This window comes from Centropristis striata, chromosome 11 (genome assembly GCF_030273125.1).
Source record: "Centropristis striata isolate RG_2023a ecotype Rhode Island chromosome 11, C.striata_1.0, whole genome shotgun sequence".
Lineage (NCBI taxonomy): Eukaryota > Metazoa > Chordata > Actinopteri > Perciformes > Serranidae > Centropristis > Centropristis striata.
The window spans coordinates 5,951,419-5,964,002 of NC_081527.1; the positions used below are offsets into that span (position 1 = coordinate 5,951,419).

A 12,584-nucleotide genomic window follows, 5' to 3' on the forward strand; every position below is an offset into this window, starting at 1 on the left:
AACGCCCCTATAGAATGATGCATGACATAAAGTGTAGTAGCTGCAGTGTAGCTAAAAGTAGCAGTGTTAGCCAGCTTCATTTTTATAAATAATAGGGCCGGGACTCGATTAAAAAAAATGTATCTAATTAATTAGAGGCTTTGCAATTAGTTAATCGAAAATGTATCGCATTTTAATCGCATATAAATTCAAATTTTCAATTCTGAAAAAGCAGACAGAGCCAAGCTAGCTAACTTTACACTACGCTAATATATTTAACTCTTGCCCAAAAAGCCTATTTCTCAAATTGTCAAATAATTATTCTAAATAGGACCTCAGAATAACAGAATTTAAACCCCATGTAGGAACTTCCACGTATGGAACGACTGCTGGATGGCGAGACCCGACCTGCCCCCCGGTCACGGAGGCTGGCAGGCCGTTGACTCGACGCCCCAGGAAACAAGTCAAGGCACCTTCCGCTGCGGCCCCGCCTCCGTCAACGCCATCCGCTCCGGCCAGGTCTACCTCAAACACGACACGCCGTTCGTCTTCGCTGAGGTGAGTGCTAGAAATTGTCCTTACCCCTCTGGAGTCTCCAAAAGCACCAAATCCAGACTTGTTGACTCCATCCAGACTAGAAAACAAAGCAGCGTGGAGCCCTACTGTAAATTTACCTCTAAAGTTCTGGCTGTAAACTCCATGAGGCCAGTTTCAGTTTGATTCTTTATTGAGCATGATAGCGATTTGAAAGTAAAAAAAAAAGATTCAAAATCACATTTTATGTTGGACTAAAGGACTAAAAAAGACACAAAATGACTAAAAAAAGACACAAAATGACCAAAAAAAGACACAAAATAACAAAAAAGACACAAAATTACCAAAAAAGACACAAAATGACATAAAAAGACACAAAAAGACACAAAATGACAAAAAAAGACACAAAGTGACCAAAAAAAGACACAACAAAAGACCAAAGTGATCAAAAAGGGAAAAAAAGAAGACATAAAATGACCAAAAAAACCCACAAAAAAAATACCCAAAATGACCAAAATTGTTACGCTAAACACACAAGACACAAATAAAATAGAGTCCCACTATAATAAAAACCAGAGTTGATGACAGAATCACACACAATCACAAGATCACATTTATGTTGGTTTTTCTTTGTTTCTTTTTGGTTCAAAATGTTTCAATCCAGTACGTCAGAATAAAAAATCAATTATCATTAGGTCATATAGGTGAAAAAAATATATACCAACATGGCATTTAAACATTTTTTAAATGGTGTATACAGGCAGGATAAAAAGGATTAAAAAATGGACAAAATAGCCCAAAACTGCGTAGAGTTAAGATTTCTCGAGGTTCATTTTGATGTATTACCAAAGTGAGAGAACTGTGATCAAAGAGGGACTTTGCAGCTGGAATTACATTATCAAGCATAAATTGTGAATCTTTTAGATTTAATGGATATAATTTAGTGCATCTCAGCAGGCACTTTCTCTAACAGCATGCATTATTTTTCCTAAAATGGACTACTAATAGGTCCCCAATTCTCGGCCATGTTATTCACAGGGGAATAGCAGAGATAGATTTCTTCCCTAGCCACTGGTACAAAGAAAATATGAATAGTAAATGAGAATGAACATGCATACTTGGGTTCAACTTTATCATGCACTGTAAAAATGTCCCGTTGTTTTTACAGAAAAAAACTGGCAGCTGTGGTTACCAGAATATTTCCGTAAAAAATGCAGTACATATGTCAACATCTTTACAGAACAACTTATAAATTTTACATCCTAAAACTGTAGCAATTAAAAAAAATAATTAAAAAAATAAAAGTTGTAGATTATACCGTCCTTTACTGCTAATTTAACAGGATGATGCTGCTTTTATACTAATTATTTATGCAAAATTAACATGAAGATTTTGCTTATTGTGCATTGAATACCAGTAAATTAACATTCAGTTGTTTACATTTGTACTGTATTTTTTTGCAGAATTATTCTGGTAACGACAGTTGCCATTTTTTTCTGTAAAAGCAACAGATTTTTTTTACAGTGTGATTATGAAAAGGCAAATTTCTCATGCGCTTGCTGGTATTTTTCCATCAGGTAAACAGTGATAAAATCTACTGGCAGAGGAATCTGGACGGTACTTTCAGCCAGATCCACAGTGAGAAGAAAGCTGTCGGCCACCACATCAGCACCAAAGCAGTGGGCTCTGAGGAGCGGGCCGACATCACACACCTGTACAAACACCAAGAAGGTAACGGCAAACATCATACTTTTCTAATTGCATTTCTTTTTTTTCTGTTTCAGTATGTTTATTGGGAAACCAGTCACTTAACCCTCTGGGGTCTGAGCCTATTTGCCCTTTATATACCACATAATATAAAAGTCTAGCGAAGCAGAGGCATGGCGCACACTGGACACACACTTGATCAAGATCCTTGAGGAGTCGTTGCATGGAGGGGCAGAGGCCAAGCTCAATCTAATTGGGGACATCATATACCGGACCTGCAAGGACAGGTTTGGTGAGATTGTTCCCAGACAGAGGACCATCCAAAGAGAGAAGGGAAGGAGAGAAAAGGAAATCCTCCAACTGGTGCAAAGGCGACGGCAACTCCGCAAGAACTGGAGAAAGGCAACGCTGGCAGAGAAAGAAGGGTTGAAAGCCTTGTGGGAGGAGGTCAGGAAGAGGCTAACCATGCTACGCAGAGCTGAACGCATCCGAAAACGCAGCAAACGGAAGCAAAAAGAGCGAGACAGCTTCTTCAAGGACCCCTTCAAGCATGCCAGACAGCTGCTGGAGGAAAAGAAGACTGGCAAGCTCGAAACCACCAGGGAGCAGTTGGAACAGCACGTCAGGAAGCAGTATAGTGATCCACAAAGGAGTGTCCCCTTAGGAACACCAGGATACGTACCGCGGCCTGCACAACCAACAGCTGAGTTCAACATCATGCCTCCCAAGCTCAGCGAGGTCAGGCAAGTTGTGGAGAAGGCAAGGTCCTCCTCTGCACCAGGCCCCAACGGAGTCCCCTACAAGCTCTACAAGAACTGCCCCAAGGTACTGGAGCTACTATGGTACCTAATGAGAACCATTTGGAAAAAAACAACTCATTCCATCTGAGTGGCAAAGAGCTGTAGCAGTTTTCATTCCCAAGGAAGCAAACTCCACAGAGATTGGCCAATTCCGTAACATCGCCCTCCTCAACGTAGAAGGAAAGATCTTCTTCTCAGTGCTAGCCAGAAGGATGACCAACTACCTGCTCCAAAACAACTACATCGACACCAACTGCCAGAAGGCAGGAGTGCCAGGTTTCCCAGGATGTGTGGAGCACTCCACAATGATCTGGGACCAGATCCAGAGAGCTAAGCGGGACAGGACAGACCTGCACGTCATCTGGCTTGACCTTGCCAATGCATATGGATCAGTCCCACACCAACTGATCACCTACGCCATGGAGTTCTTCCACATGCCCACTTGCATTAGGAACATGATAGCATGCTACTTTAACAACCTGCAGATGTGCTTTTCTGCCCAAGACTTCACCACTGGGTGGCAGCGGCTTGAAGTCGGAATAGCGATGGGGTGTGCCATTTCTCCGATACTATTTGTCGCAACATTTGAGATAATTCTCATCGGTGCTAGGCAAATGGCAGGAGGAATCAAACTGCCAACTGGCCAGAGGCTTCCCCCGCTAAGGAGCTACATGGACGACGTCACCACCCTCCTTCAGACAGCGCCATGTACATCAAGGCTTCTGAAGAGGATTGATGAGCTGATGTCATGGGCAAGAATGAAGATCAAGCCCTCCAAGTCCCGTAGCCTGTCACTCAGGAGAGGAGCCAGGAACGTCAACACCACCTTTGTTGAAAAGATCCCACTACTCGCAGAGCAACCCATCAAAAGCTGCCGAGCTTTCTGATAAGCAGATGGGGAAAGCTGTCATGAAGCAGCTCTCTGACGGCCTGGCGAGGATCGACCAAAGCCAACTCCCGGGGAAGTACAAGGTCTTGTGCTACCAATACACTCTCTACCAGAGAGTAATGTGGCCCCTGAAAATGAGTGAGATCCCCTCATCGACTGTGAGTAAGATGGATGGGAAAGCCAACTCATTCATCCGAAAGTGGTTGGGGCTGCCACGGTGCTTCTCCGAAACCGGCCTATTCGGGAGAAACATGCTCCAGCTACCATTGAAATCTCTGCAGCTGGGCTACAGGCAAGAAAAGACCAGGTTGGTGCTCGAGCTTTGGGAGTCCACAGACGAGTCAGTGAGGAAAGCTAACGCCAGGGTCCTAACTGGCCGCAAGTGGAATGCCCAGACCGAGGTCGACCAAGCTGTCAGTCGGCTGCAACACAAGGAAATCATGGGAAGAGTCCAGGTAGGAAGAGCAGGCCTAGGATGGGGAGATGCACCACGCTTCTGGTCCAAGGCCCCCCGCAAGGAAAGGAAGGAGATGGTGATGGCGGAGGTGACAAGGATGGGGGAAGACCGCTACAAGATCAAGGCCGTGTCTCAGGGTCGGCAAGGAGGCTGGACTATCTGGGAGGGAATCTCAAACAGAAACATCAGTTGGTCAGACGTGTGGAAGATCCCACAGGCAAGAATCAGCTTCCTTATCCGCTCAACGTATGACACGCTTCCCTGTCCTCGGAACCTCAGCCAGTGATTCGGAAAGGAGGAATGTTGTGCACTCTGCAGTGCTCCCAGCGCAAGCCTCCAGCATATCTTGTCGGGCTGCAAAATCGCGCTCTCTCAGGGCCGCTACAGATGGCGCCACGACCAGGTCCTGAGAAAGCTAGCCGAGGTGCTGGGGGAGTGCAGACAGGGTAGCAGAATACCATCGCCAGCAGAGGACCCCACCATCTTTATTGCGGAAGGAGGAATTGGAAGCATCAGGCAAAAAGAAACAACAAGGCCCTTCACTCCCTGCCAGGAGTGGAGCATGAAGGTGGACTTGGACAGAAAGCTTCAGTTTCCCACAGAGATCACCACCACATCTCTCTGGCCAGACATAGTGGCTTGGTCTGCAAAGGCAAGAGCGGTAGCCCTCATAGAGCTCACTGTACCAACAGAGGAAGGGATTGAGGCAGCCTTTGAACGGAAAAAGGCCAAGTACTCCGACCTGGCTGCTGAGTGTCGGGAGGCGGGCTGGATCTACCCAGTGGAGGTCGGATGCCGAGGCTTCATGGGGTTGTCGACCATACGCCTCCTGAAGGATGTGGGAGTCACTGGAGGAAGGCTAAAGAAGGCAACAAAGGAACTGGCGGAGGAGGCGGAAAAAGGGAGCTTTTGGCTCTGGCTGCGGAGGAAGGACAGAAGCTGGGGGAACAACACCTAGGCCCCAGACAACAGCCGCAGGGACAACATCTATCAGCTGCAGGGGGTGACAGGGAGACGTCCCTGTCACTTCTACGCCACCAGGAGACGTTCCGGGATTAAAGTAGCGGAACGTTGGTGAATGGTGGTTCCCGACCCATGGGCACCGGAGGAGGTGCGACAGGCAGCAATGCCCAGCAGGATGTAACACCTTCCTGTACAAATACTATACCCATGTTTGTTAATTGGTGTTTTCTCAGCACAACATGATCTGACAATTATTTTTTCACTTTAACCCACTTTATTAACATATTGAGCCTGAAAATACACAAAAATCATGAAATCTGAAATAAAATGATACCATTTATGACAATAAAAACCACAAATATGCTCAATTAATTGTTTAAGACCTGAAGTTTAATGTTAGTTTTATATATAAATGGTGCTGTGTGTGGAAGGTCCCTTTAATTACTTTTTTGGGTAATTTTGTGTCTTATTTTAATAATTGTGTGTCTTTTTAAAATAATTTTGTGTCTTTTTTGGTAATTCTGTGTCTTTTTTGGTAATTTTGTGCCTTTTTAAAATAATTTTGTCTTTTTTAGTAATTTTGTGTATATTTTTTGGTCATTTTGTTTCTTTTTTAAGGAATTTAGTTTTTTCCCCCTGTCATTTTGTGTCTTTTCTGTCATTTTGTGTCTTTTTTGGTAATTCTGTGTATTTTTGTCATTTTGTGTCTTTTTTAAGTAATTTAGTGTTTTTTCAGTTATTTTGTGTCTTTTTGTAATTTTGTGTCTTTTTTGGTCATTTTGTGTCTTTTTTAAGTAATTTAGTTTTATTTCTGTCATTTGTGTCTTTTTTTGGTCATTTTGATACTGCCTCCAGCTGCCCCCAGGTAATTTGAGTCTGAGAGCCCTGCTGTAAATTGTGGTATTAAATTGTAAGGACTAGGTTAACAGAGAAATTAACAGTCGACAGTTATGTTTCCTTTGTTTTTTACAGAAGGTGAGAAAAACTAATCCCTGACAAAAAAGACTAATGACAAAAATAAATATCACGTAAACAAGGAGAGCCCTAAATCAACAAAGCAGATGAAACAAAAAGGACAGGACAAGAAAAAAAAAATCTAAAAAAAATGAATTGCATTTCTACCCCAGGTTGATGTTCCAGAACTAGACAGAATTATTTCTCCCTTACCTGGAACTATCTTAAAATGTAATGATTTATTATTTTCTTGCTGTGTAGATCATTTTGCTGTACATTTCCCTCATCTGAACCCTCAACTGTTCACCTGCTCTTCACAACATTCAAATAGTTTTCTCTGTTTGCTTAGTTTGAAAGACTGTGTGACATATTTCTTGTATCTGTCAATAAGTCCTGAAACATCAGACAGAATGAGGTTTACTCACATTCTCCTCCCTCCGTATCAGATTCAGAAGAAGAACGCATCGCTGTGGAGAATGCCAGTCGCTACGGCACCAAGCCAAACGTCTACTCAGCGCCCAGTGCGGAGGATGTTACCGTGGAAGTGAAGATGGAGGGTGAGGGGCCCAAGATGGGTGCTGACGCCCAGCTGAGCATCCTGGTGAAAAACATGAGCTCGGAGCCTCGTAAGACCACTCTGCACAGCCAGGTGGCCGTCATGTACTACACCGGTGTGCTGAAGGGAACCCTCAAGAAGCAGCAGCTGCCTGTGGAGCTGCTGCCCAATGAAGGTTGGTTTAAAGCTGCTCTAATCAACATTTTATACGAACAATCAGGGTTCTTTCGTTTTTCTCTTGAAAATGCTTGAATTTAAATGTTGTATTTGAAAAAAGGTTTAAAAAGTGCTTGGATTTTGGATAAAGTGCTTGTAAATTCTTGAAATTCTTACTGTATTTCTCTTGCAATCTGACTATATCCATCTATAGACTATAGATAATCACATGTTCAATGTAAAAAAATACTGATTTTCTCATCAACCTCTATACAATCCGATTTGAAGGTTTTAGGCATTATTGCATTGTCATCTTTTAAGGCTTCAAGGTCTTTCCTGCTTTGCTAGTTGTTTCAAGTCTTTAGGTTAAGCTAATAAGCAAATATTGCCCTAAAAAAAGAAACTTAGATTGTGAAAATGTTTAACCCCTTTTCTATACCACACATAAAATAGATAAACCTCTATACAATCAGTTTTGCAGGTTTTAGGCATTTCTGCATTAGCATTTTTAAGGCTTTGCTAGATGTTTGAAGACTTTAGGTTAAGCTAATAAGCAAATATTGCTAAAAAAATAAAAATAGAAACTTGCATCATAAAAATGTTTAACCCTTTCCTCTACCACACAGAGAAGACCATTGAGTGGTTGCTGCCCTACCAAGAGTACCAAAACCAGCTGGTGGATCAGGCCGCTCTGATGCTGACCCTGTCTGGACGAGTCAGTGAGACCCAGCAAGTATTAGCCAACCAGACCACCTTCAGGCTCCGAACACCTGACCTCAGCATCAAGGTAGGCCTTTGATTCACTCTTCTGTATTATTAGAAAGTAAAACATAAAGTTATTTGCAGATGACACTAGTATTTTTTGTTCTGGGGGGGATTTAAAGGATCTACTGGGGAGGATCACCACTGAAATGTGGTTTGACAGAAACAAATGATCATTGAACTTAAATAAAACCAAATTCATGTTATTCAGCAATTGCAATAAGAATACACAAGTACAGTTACAAATAGATGGGGTGGACGTTAAAAGAGTATATGAACACAAGTTTCTTGGGGTAACAACTGATGATAAAATAAACTGGAAGTCTCATATAAAACATGTACAAAGCAAACTGTCAAGAAGCATGTCAGTTCTGAGAAAAACATTTTTTGTAAATTTGTATTATGTAAATATGTATGTTTAGGGAAAAAAATGTTAATTGAGTAGTGGAGATGGGGTAGGTTTACTACTCCTTTTCGGACATGTTGCATTCACATTATAGCTTTTGTTTTGACTATTGCTATTTTTGTTTTGATTATTCTCATTCGGATTCGTTTGTTTTTCAGTTTACTTTGTTGTGTTACTCGCACATGTTCGAAATAAAAAAGCTGAACTAAACTAAAAAACTAAACTAAAACAGTTTAATTCACCCCTTCTGACTCATTTTGAATTTACCTTCTAGCCTTTGGGAGACGCTGTGGTTGGAAAGGAGATGGCAGCGAAGATTACATTCACCAACCCTCTACCACGTACGCTGAAGGCCGTGGTGTTCAGAGTGGAGGGCCTGGGTCTGCAGAAGGGCCATGAAGTGGTTGTCGGGTAAGAAAACACGACTTCTACTACTTCTGCTGTGCCTCCTTATCTTTTTCACCCACGCATTTCCCTCAACATTTCCATTTCTGGAGACTGATATTCCACTCCTCTTTTTTCCCCTCTCAGTGATGTAGGCGGCCACTCTACAGTGACTCTGACGGAGCACTTCGTCCCCACCCAGCCCGGACCCAGGAAGCTGGTGGCGTCTCTTGACTGCAAACAGCTCACACAAGTGCATGGAGTGGCTGATATTGTCGTTCTTGAGTAATGAGGGGAAACATCAGTTCCTGCCAAATCATTTTTTCTTTATAAAATGAAGTGAGAGCCTCTAACTATATGAAATGTGTGCTATGTTCCTGTATCTTAACCCTTTATCAGGCAAAGAACTATATTTGGTAACTTCGGGAAATATTTCGAGAAAAAAGTTGAAAATTTACTAGATTAAAGTGGCAAATCTACAAGAAAAAAGTCGCAGATTTACGAGAAAAAAGTGGGGGAAAAGCTACTTTTTTCTCGCCGATTCACCACTTTAAATCTCATAAATCTGCACATTTTTTTCTCGTAGATTTGCCACTTTAATCTCGTAAACTTTTTTCTCAAAATATTATTTTCTTTTTTTTTTTTTTACACATTCTGGCTGTATGTAATATCCTCCAATATTCTCAAGGGTTGAAATTTGGAATTTGCAAGTATTTCAATAAGTGCCCTATTAAGAGTTTAAGTGGTGAATCTGGGAGAAAAAAGTTGCTTTTTTCCCACTTTTTTCTCGTAAATCTGCGACTATTTCGTGCAGATTTGCCACTTTAAATCAAAATATTACCTGAAGTTACCAAATATAGTTCTTTTCCTGATAAAGGGTTAAACTATACTTTTTATTCTGTGTTACAGCAACATTTTTGTTATTTTTTACAACTATGAATAGACAATTATCAACTGTAGCATTGTCAGTATTATTTTTTAAACTTAAAATAATATAATTACACACTCGCCTTGCTCTGAAATGGTCAAACTGTGGTGAAGAATGCAGCAGGGTTTAACCACGCACACAGAAAATGAAGTGTTTTAATTACCAAGCACTGTCAAATAGCAGATAACACGAGTGTTAATACAGTCTGTTTATTTTTCCTATAAAAGCTTGTCACAGGAAGATGAGTTTGTGAAGTGTTGTCAGACAAAATGAATCTTACATGGCTAATATGAAGGACCGGAACTGTGAGGTGAATTTAAAGCGAATTATGTTAATATGACAGCAAGTCCTCCAAACCATATGACCACACAGGTTGTTGGTTCCTGTTCTGAAATAAGTTTTCTAAATTAACACCCCTGTAGCACCGGTAGCACGTCCTAAAATCAACAGTAACAGTTGCCGTTTTAAACATGTGGTTAACGTGAAATGGTCGCAGTTTGATTAGGTTTAGGCAACAAAATGACTTGGTTAGGTTTAGATGGCAGTTATATAAAGTCTATGAGAACAAATATATATTCTGAGCCACTTAGAAGGTCAATTTTAGTGTCAAAATCTACATTTTCTGGGTCCAGGAATCATTTAAAGCTGTTAAGAATATCACTAGATGATTATTTGATCAAATAGATATGTTCATTTTCACCCAGGTAGGCGACTCACTTCAAGTGCTGCAGCAGGGAATCCTGAGCTGAAAATGTTTGGAATCTAATTATTACGTAAATACGTAGCCAAAATGAACATATCTATTTATGGATGGATGGATGGATGGATGGATTACTTTATTCATCCCGGAAGAGAAATTCGGTTGTCACAGCAGTCCGATATTCAAGTACAATAAAATACAAAATATAAAAAAATATATAAAAATTGATTTGATCATCTAGTGATATTCTCAGTACCTTTAAATCATTCTTTGACCCAGAAAATGTATATTTTGACACTAAGATTGACCTTCTGAGTGGCTTAGAAGATATATTGCTTCTCATAGATTTTATATGGCTGCCATCTCAGATCCCCAATCTTGATGAAATGGCTCCAATCAAAAATTGAAACTTATGGTGCTTTTGTCCGACGTGTCGCCTTTCTTCCCAAATCTGTTCCTAAGCTGCCTGACTAGAATACTGGTCCTGCATGCTGCATAACTTCTGCCTTCGCTCCCTCCATAATTACTACGGCCACTAGAGGGCGACGCCTAACAGTAAATGTAAATATGGGTGTTAAATGAGATAGGGGTTGTTTTTTGGGGGGAGGACCATGGATGTATTATAGAACTGGATATCAGTCCCACCGCTCAGTGTTGCAGCAATTTTTTCCAAGTGGCAGCAAGAAATGTTTTACCTCCTGTTAGAAAGCCCACGCTGTTAAAGTTTTGTTTACTTGTTTATTGTACTAAATTCCATTCAGTTTTCATATGTCCCATGCTGTTGAAAGCACCATAGCTGTTCTGATATTGAATGCACCATGCGAAATGCCGTGCTGTGAATGTTAGTTACCTGTTCCTCCCTGGTTTATTTAGCTGTGATTGTAATAAAAATACAGAGTAATAATTGGTATAACTCCATAGACTACCATTATAGGAGACATCTGGAAACTTTGAACTGGTCGATTATGATTCTTTTCACGATTACGAGCCAAGAAAAAGCATTTGAAAAATCTTGGTGGATGCACCAAACGAGCAATTCTCACTGGACTGATTGGGCACCATCTTTAGGTCCAGTATCCACTTCCTATAATAAACAGTCTCTGGAATCTGCATTGATATTTTAATTAATTTATTAGATTTTTGTATTTCAGTATTATTAAAAACATTAACTAATTCCACCAATTAACGATGTAGATTTCCACGTTGAAACTATAAAATCAAAACCTAAATGTTCCCTTCTGAAGAATTCTACCAGATGTTGTTGATTGTGTGTTTTCCTGTGTGTGTTTGTGTTTGTGTGTTTCTCCATCATGTGTGTATTATAACACTGAGCATATCTGAATAATTGGACTTGCTGTAAATTGCAGCATATCAGACCACCTTGTAATTCACCTTAGCTTTACCTGGTTCTGTCTGTTTAACTTGAGCACTCAAAGTAAAATGTGAAAGAAAAGAATTTTTATTAACATTACACTATTTTTCTACCATATCTACCTGGAATGTGTTTTTTCTCTCTACTGTATGCGCTGTGATGTAATAAACCTTAAGCTGAAATCCTGACTGACTGATTCCATGCATCATTAGACAAGTCTTTACTGGATAAAGGTGAAAGAGGGAGAAAATATAACGTAATCCAGAGATCAGAGAGGAAGCAAGTCGCTACCTGTACTTTTCCATTTCTGCATCGACCATTTTTCATGTGGAAAAAGTTTGCTGAATGAGGGATAATTTGCTGTATAGTGACTCATTTTAACTCTGTGGAGCCTTGGGCTATTTTGTCCATTTTTGAAGCCTTTTCATGTCTTTTTTGGTCATTTTGTGTCTTCTGTTTTTTTTCTGGTCATTCTGTCTTTTCATTTTGTCTTTTTTGGTCATTTTGTGTCTTTTCTTAGTCATTTTGTGTCTTTTTTGTCATTTTGTGTCTTCTTGTGGTCATTTTGTGTCTTTTTTGTCATTTTGTGTCTTCTTGTGGTCATTTTGTGTCTTTTTTAAGTCATTTTGTGTCTTTTTTTAGTCATTTTGTGTCTTTGTCTGTCTTTTTTAAGTAATTTTGTGTCGTTTTTGTCATTTTGTGTCTTTTTTTAGTCATTTTGTGTCTTTTTTTAGTCTTTTTTTGTCATTTTGTCTTTTTGTTGTCATTTTGTGTCTTTTTTTAGTCATTTTGTGTCTTTTTTTAGTCATTTTCTGTCTTTTTCTGTCTTTTTTTAGTCATTTTCTGTCTTTTTTTGGTCATTTCGTGTCGTTTTTTGGGGTAATTTCTTGTCTTTTTTAGTCCTTTAGTCCAACATAAAATGCAATTTTAAATCTTTTTTGTCAAAACACTATCATGCTCAATAAAGAATTTGAAATGTTGCAAATGTGACCAAAGGTGTCAAATCTAACATATAAGAGGGTTCCATCCAGTTCTAT

General features: G+C 40.2%; 1 protein-coding gene across 1 annotated transcript in view; it reads left to right on the forward strand.

The window, feature by feature from the left end:
* Positions 1 to 11,729, forward strand: part of tgm1l1 (transglutaminase 1 like 1) — a 36,631-nt gene extending 24,902 nt beyond the window's left edge. Inside the window, exons 9-14 of the mRNA XM_059344209.1 lie at positions 345 to 537; positions 2,091 to 2,244; positions 6,730 to 7,014; positions 7,622 to 7,782; positions 8,438 to 8,574; positions 8,695 to 11,729. Coding sequence (XP_059200192.1) covers positions 345 to 537; positions 2,091 to 2,244; positions 6,730 to 7,014; positions 7,622 to 7,782; positions 8,438 to 8,574; positions 8,695 to 8,836 — 1,072 coding nt within the window. The 3' untranslated portion in view covers positions 8,837 to 11,729. The remainder of the gene's footprint in view (positions 1 to 344; positions 538 to 2,090; positions 2,245 to 6,729; positions 7,015 to 7,621; positions 7,783 to 8,437; positions 8,575 to 8,694) is intronic.
* The last annotated feature ends 855 nt before the right edge of the window (positions 11,730 to 12,584 follow it).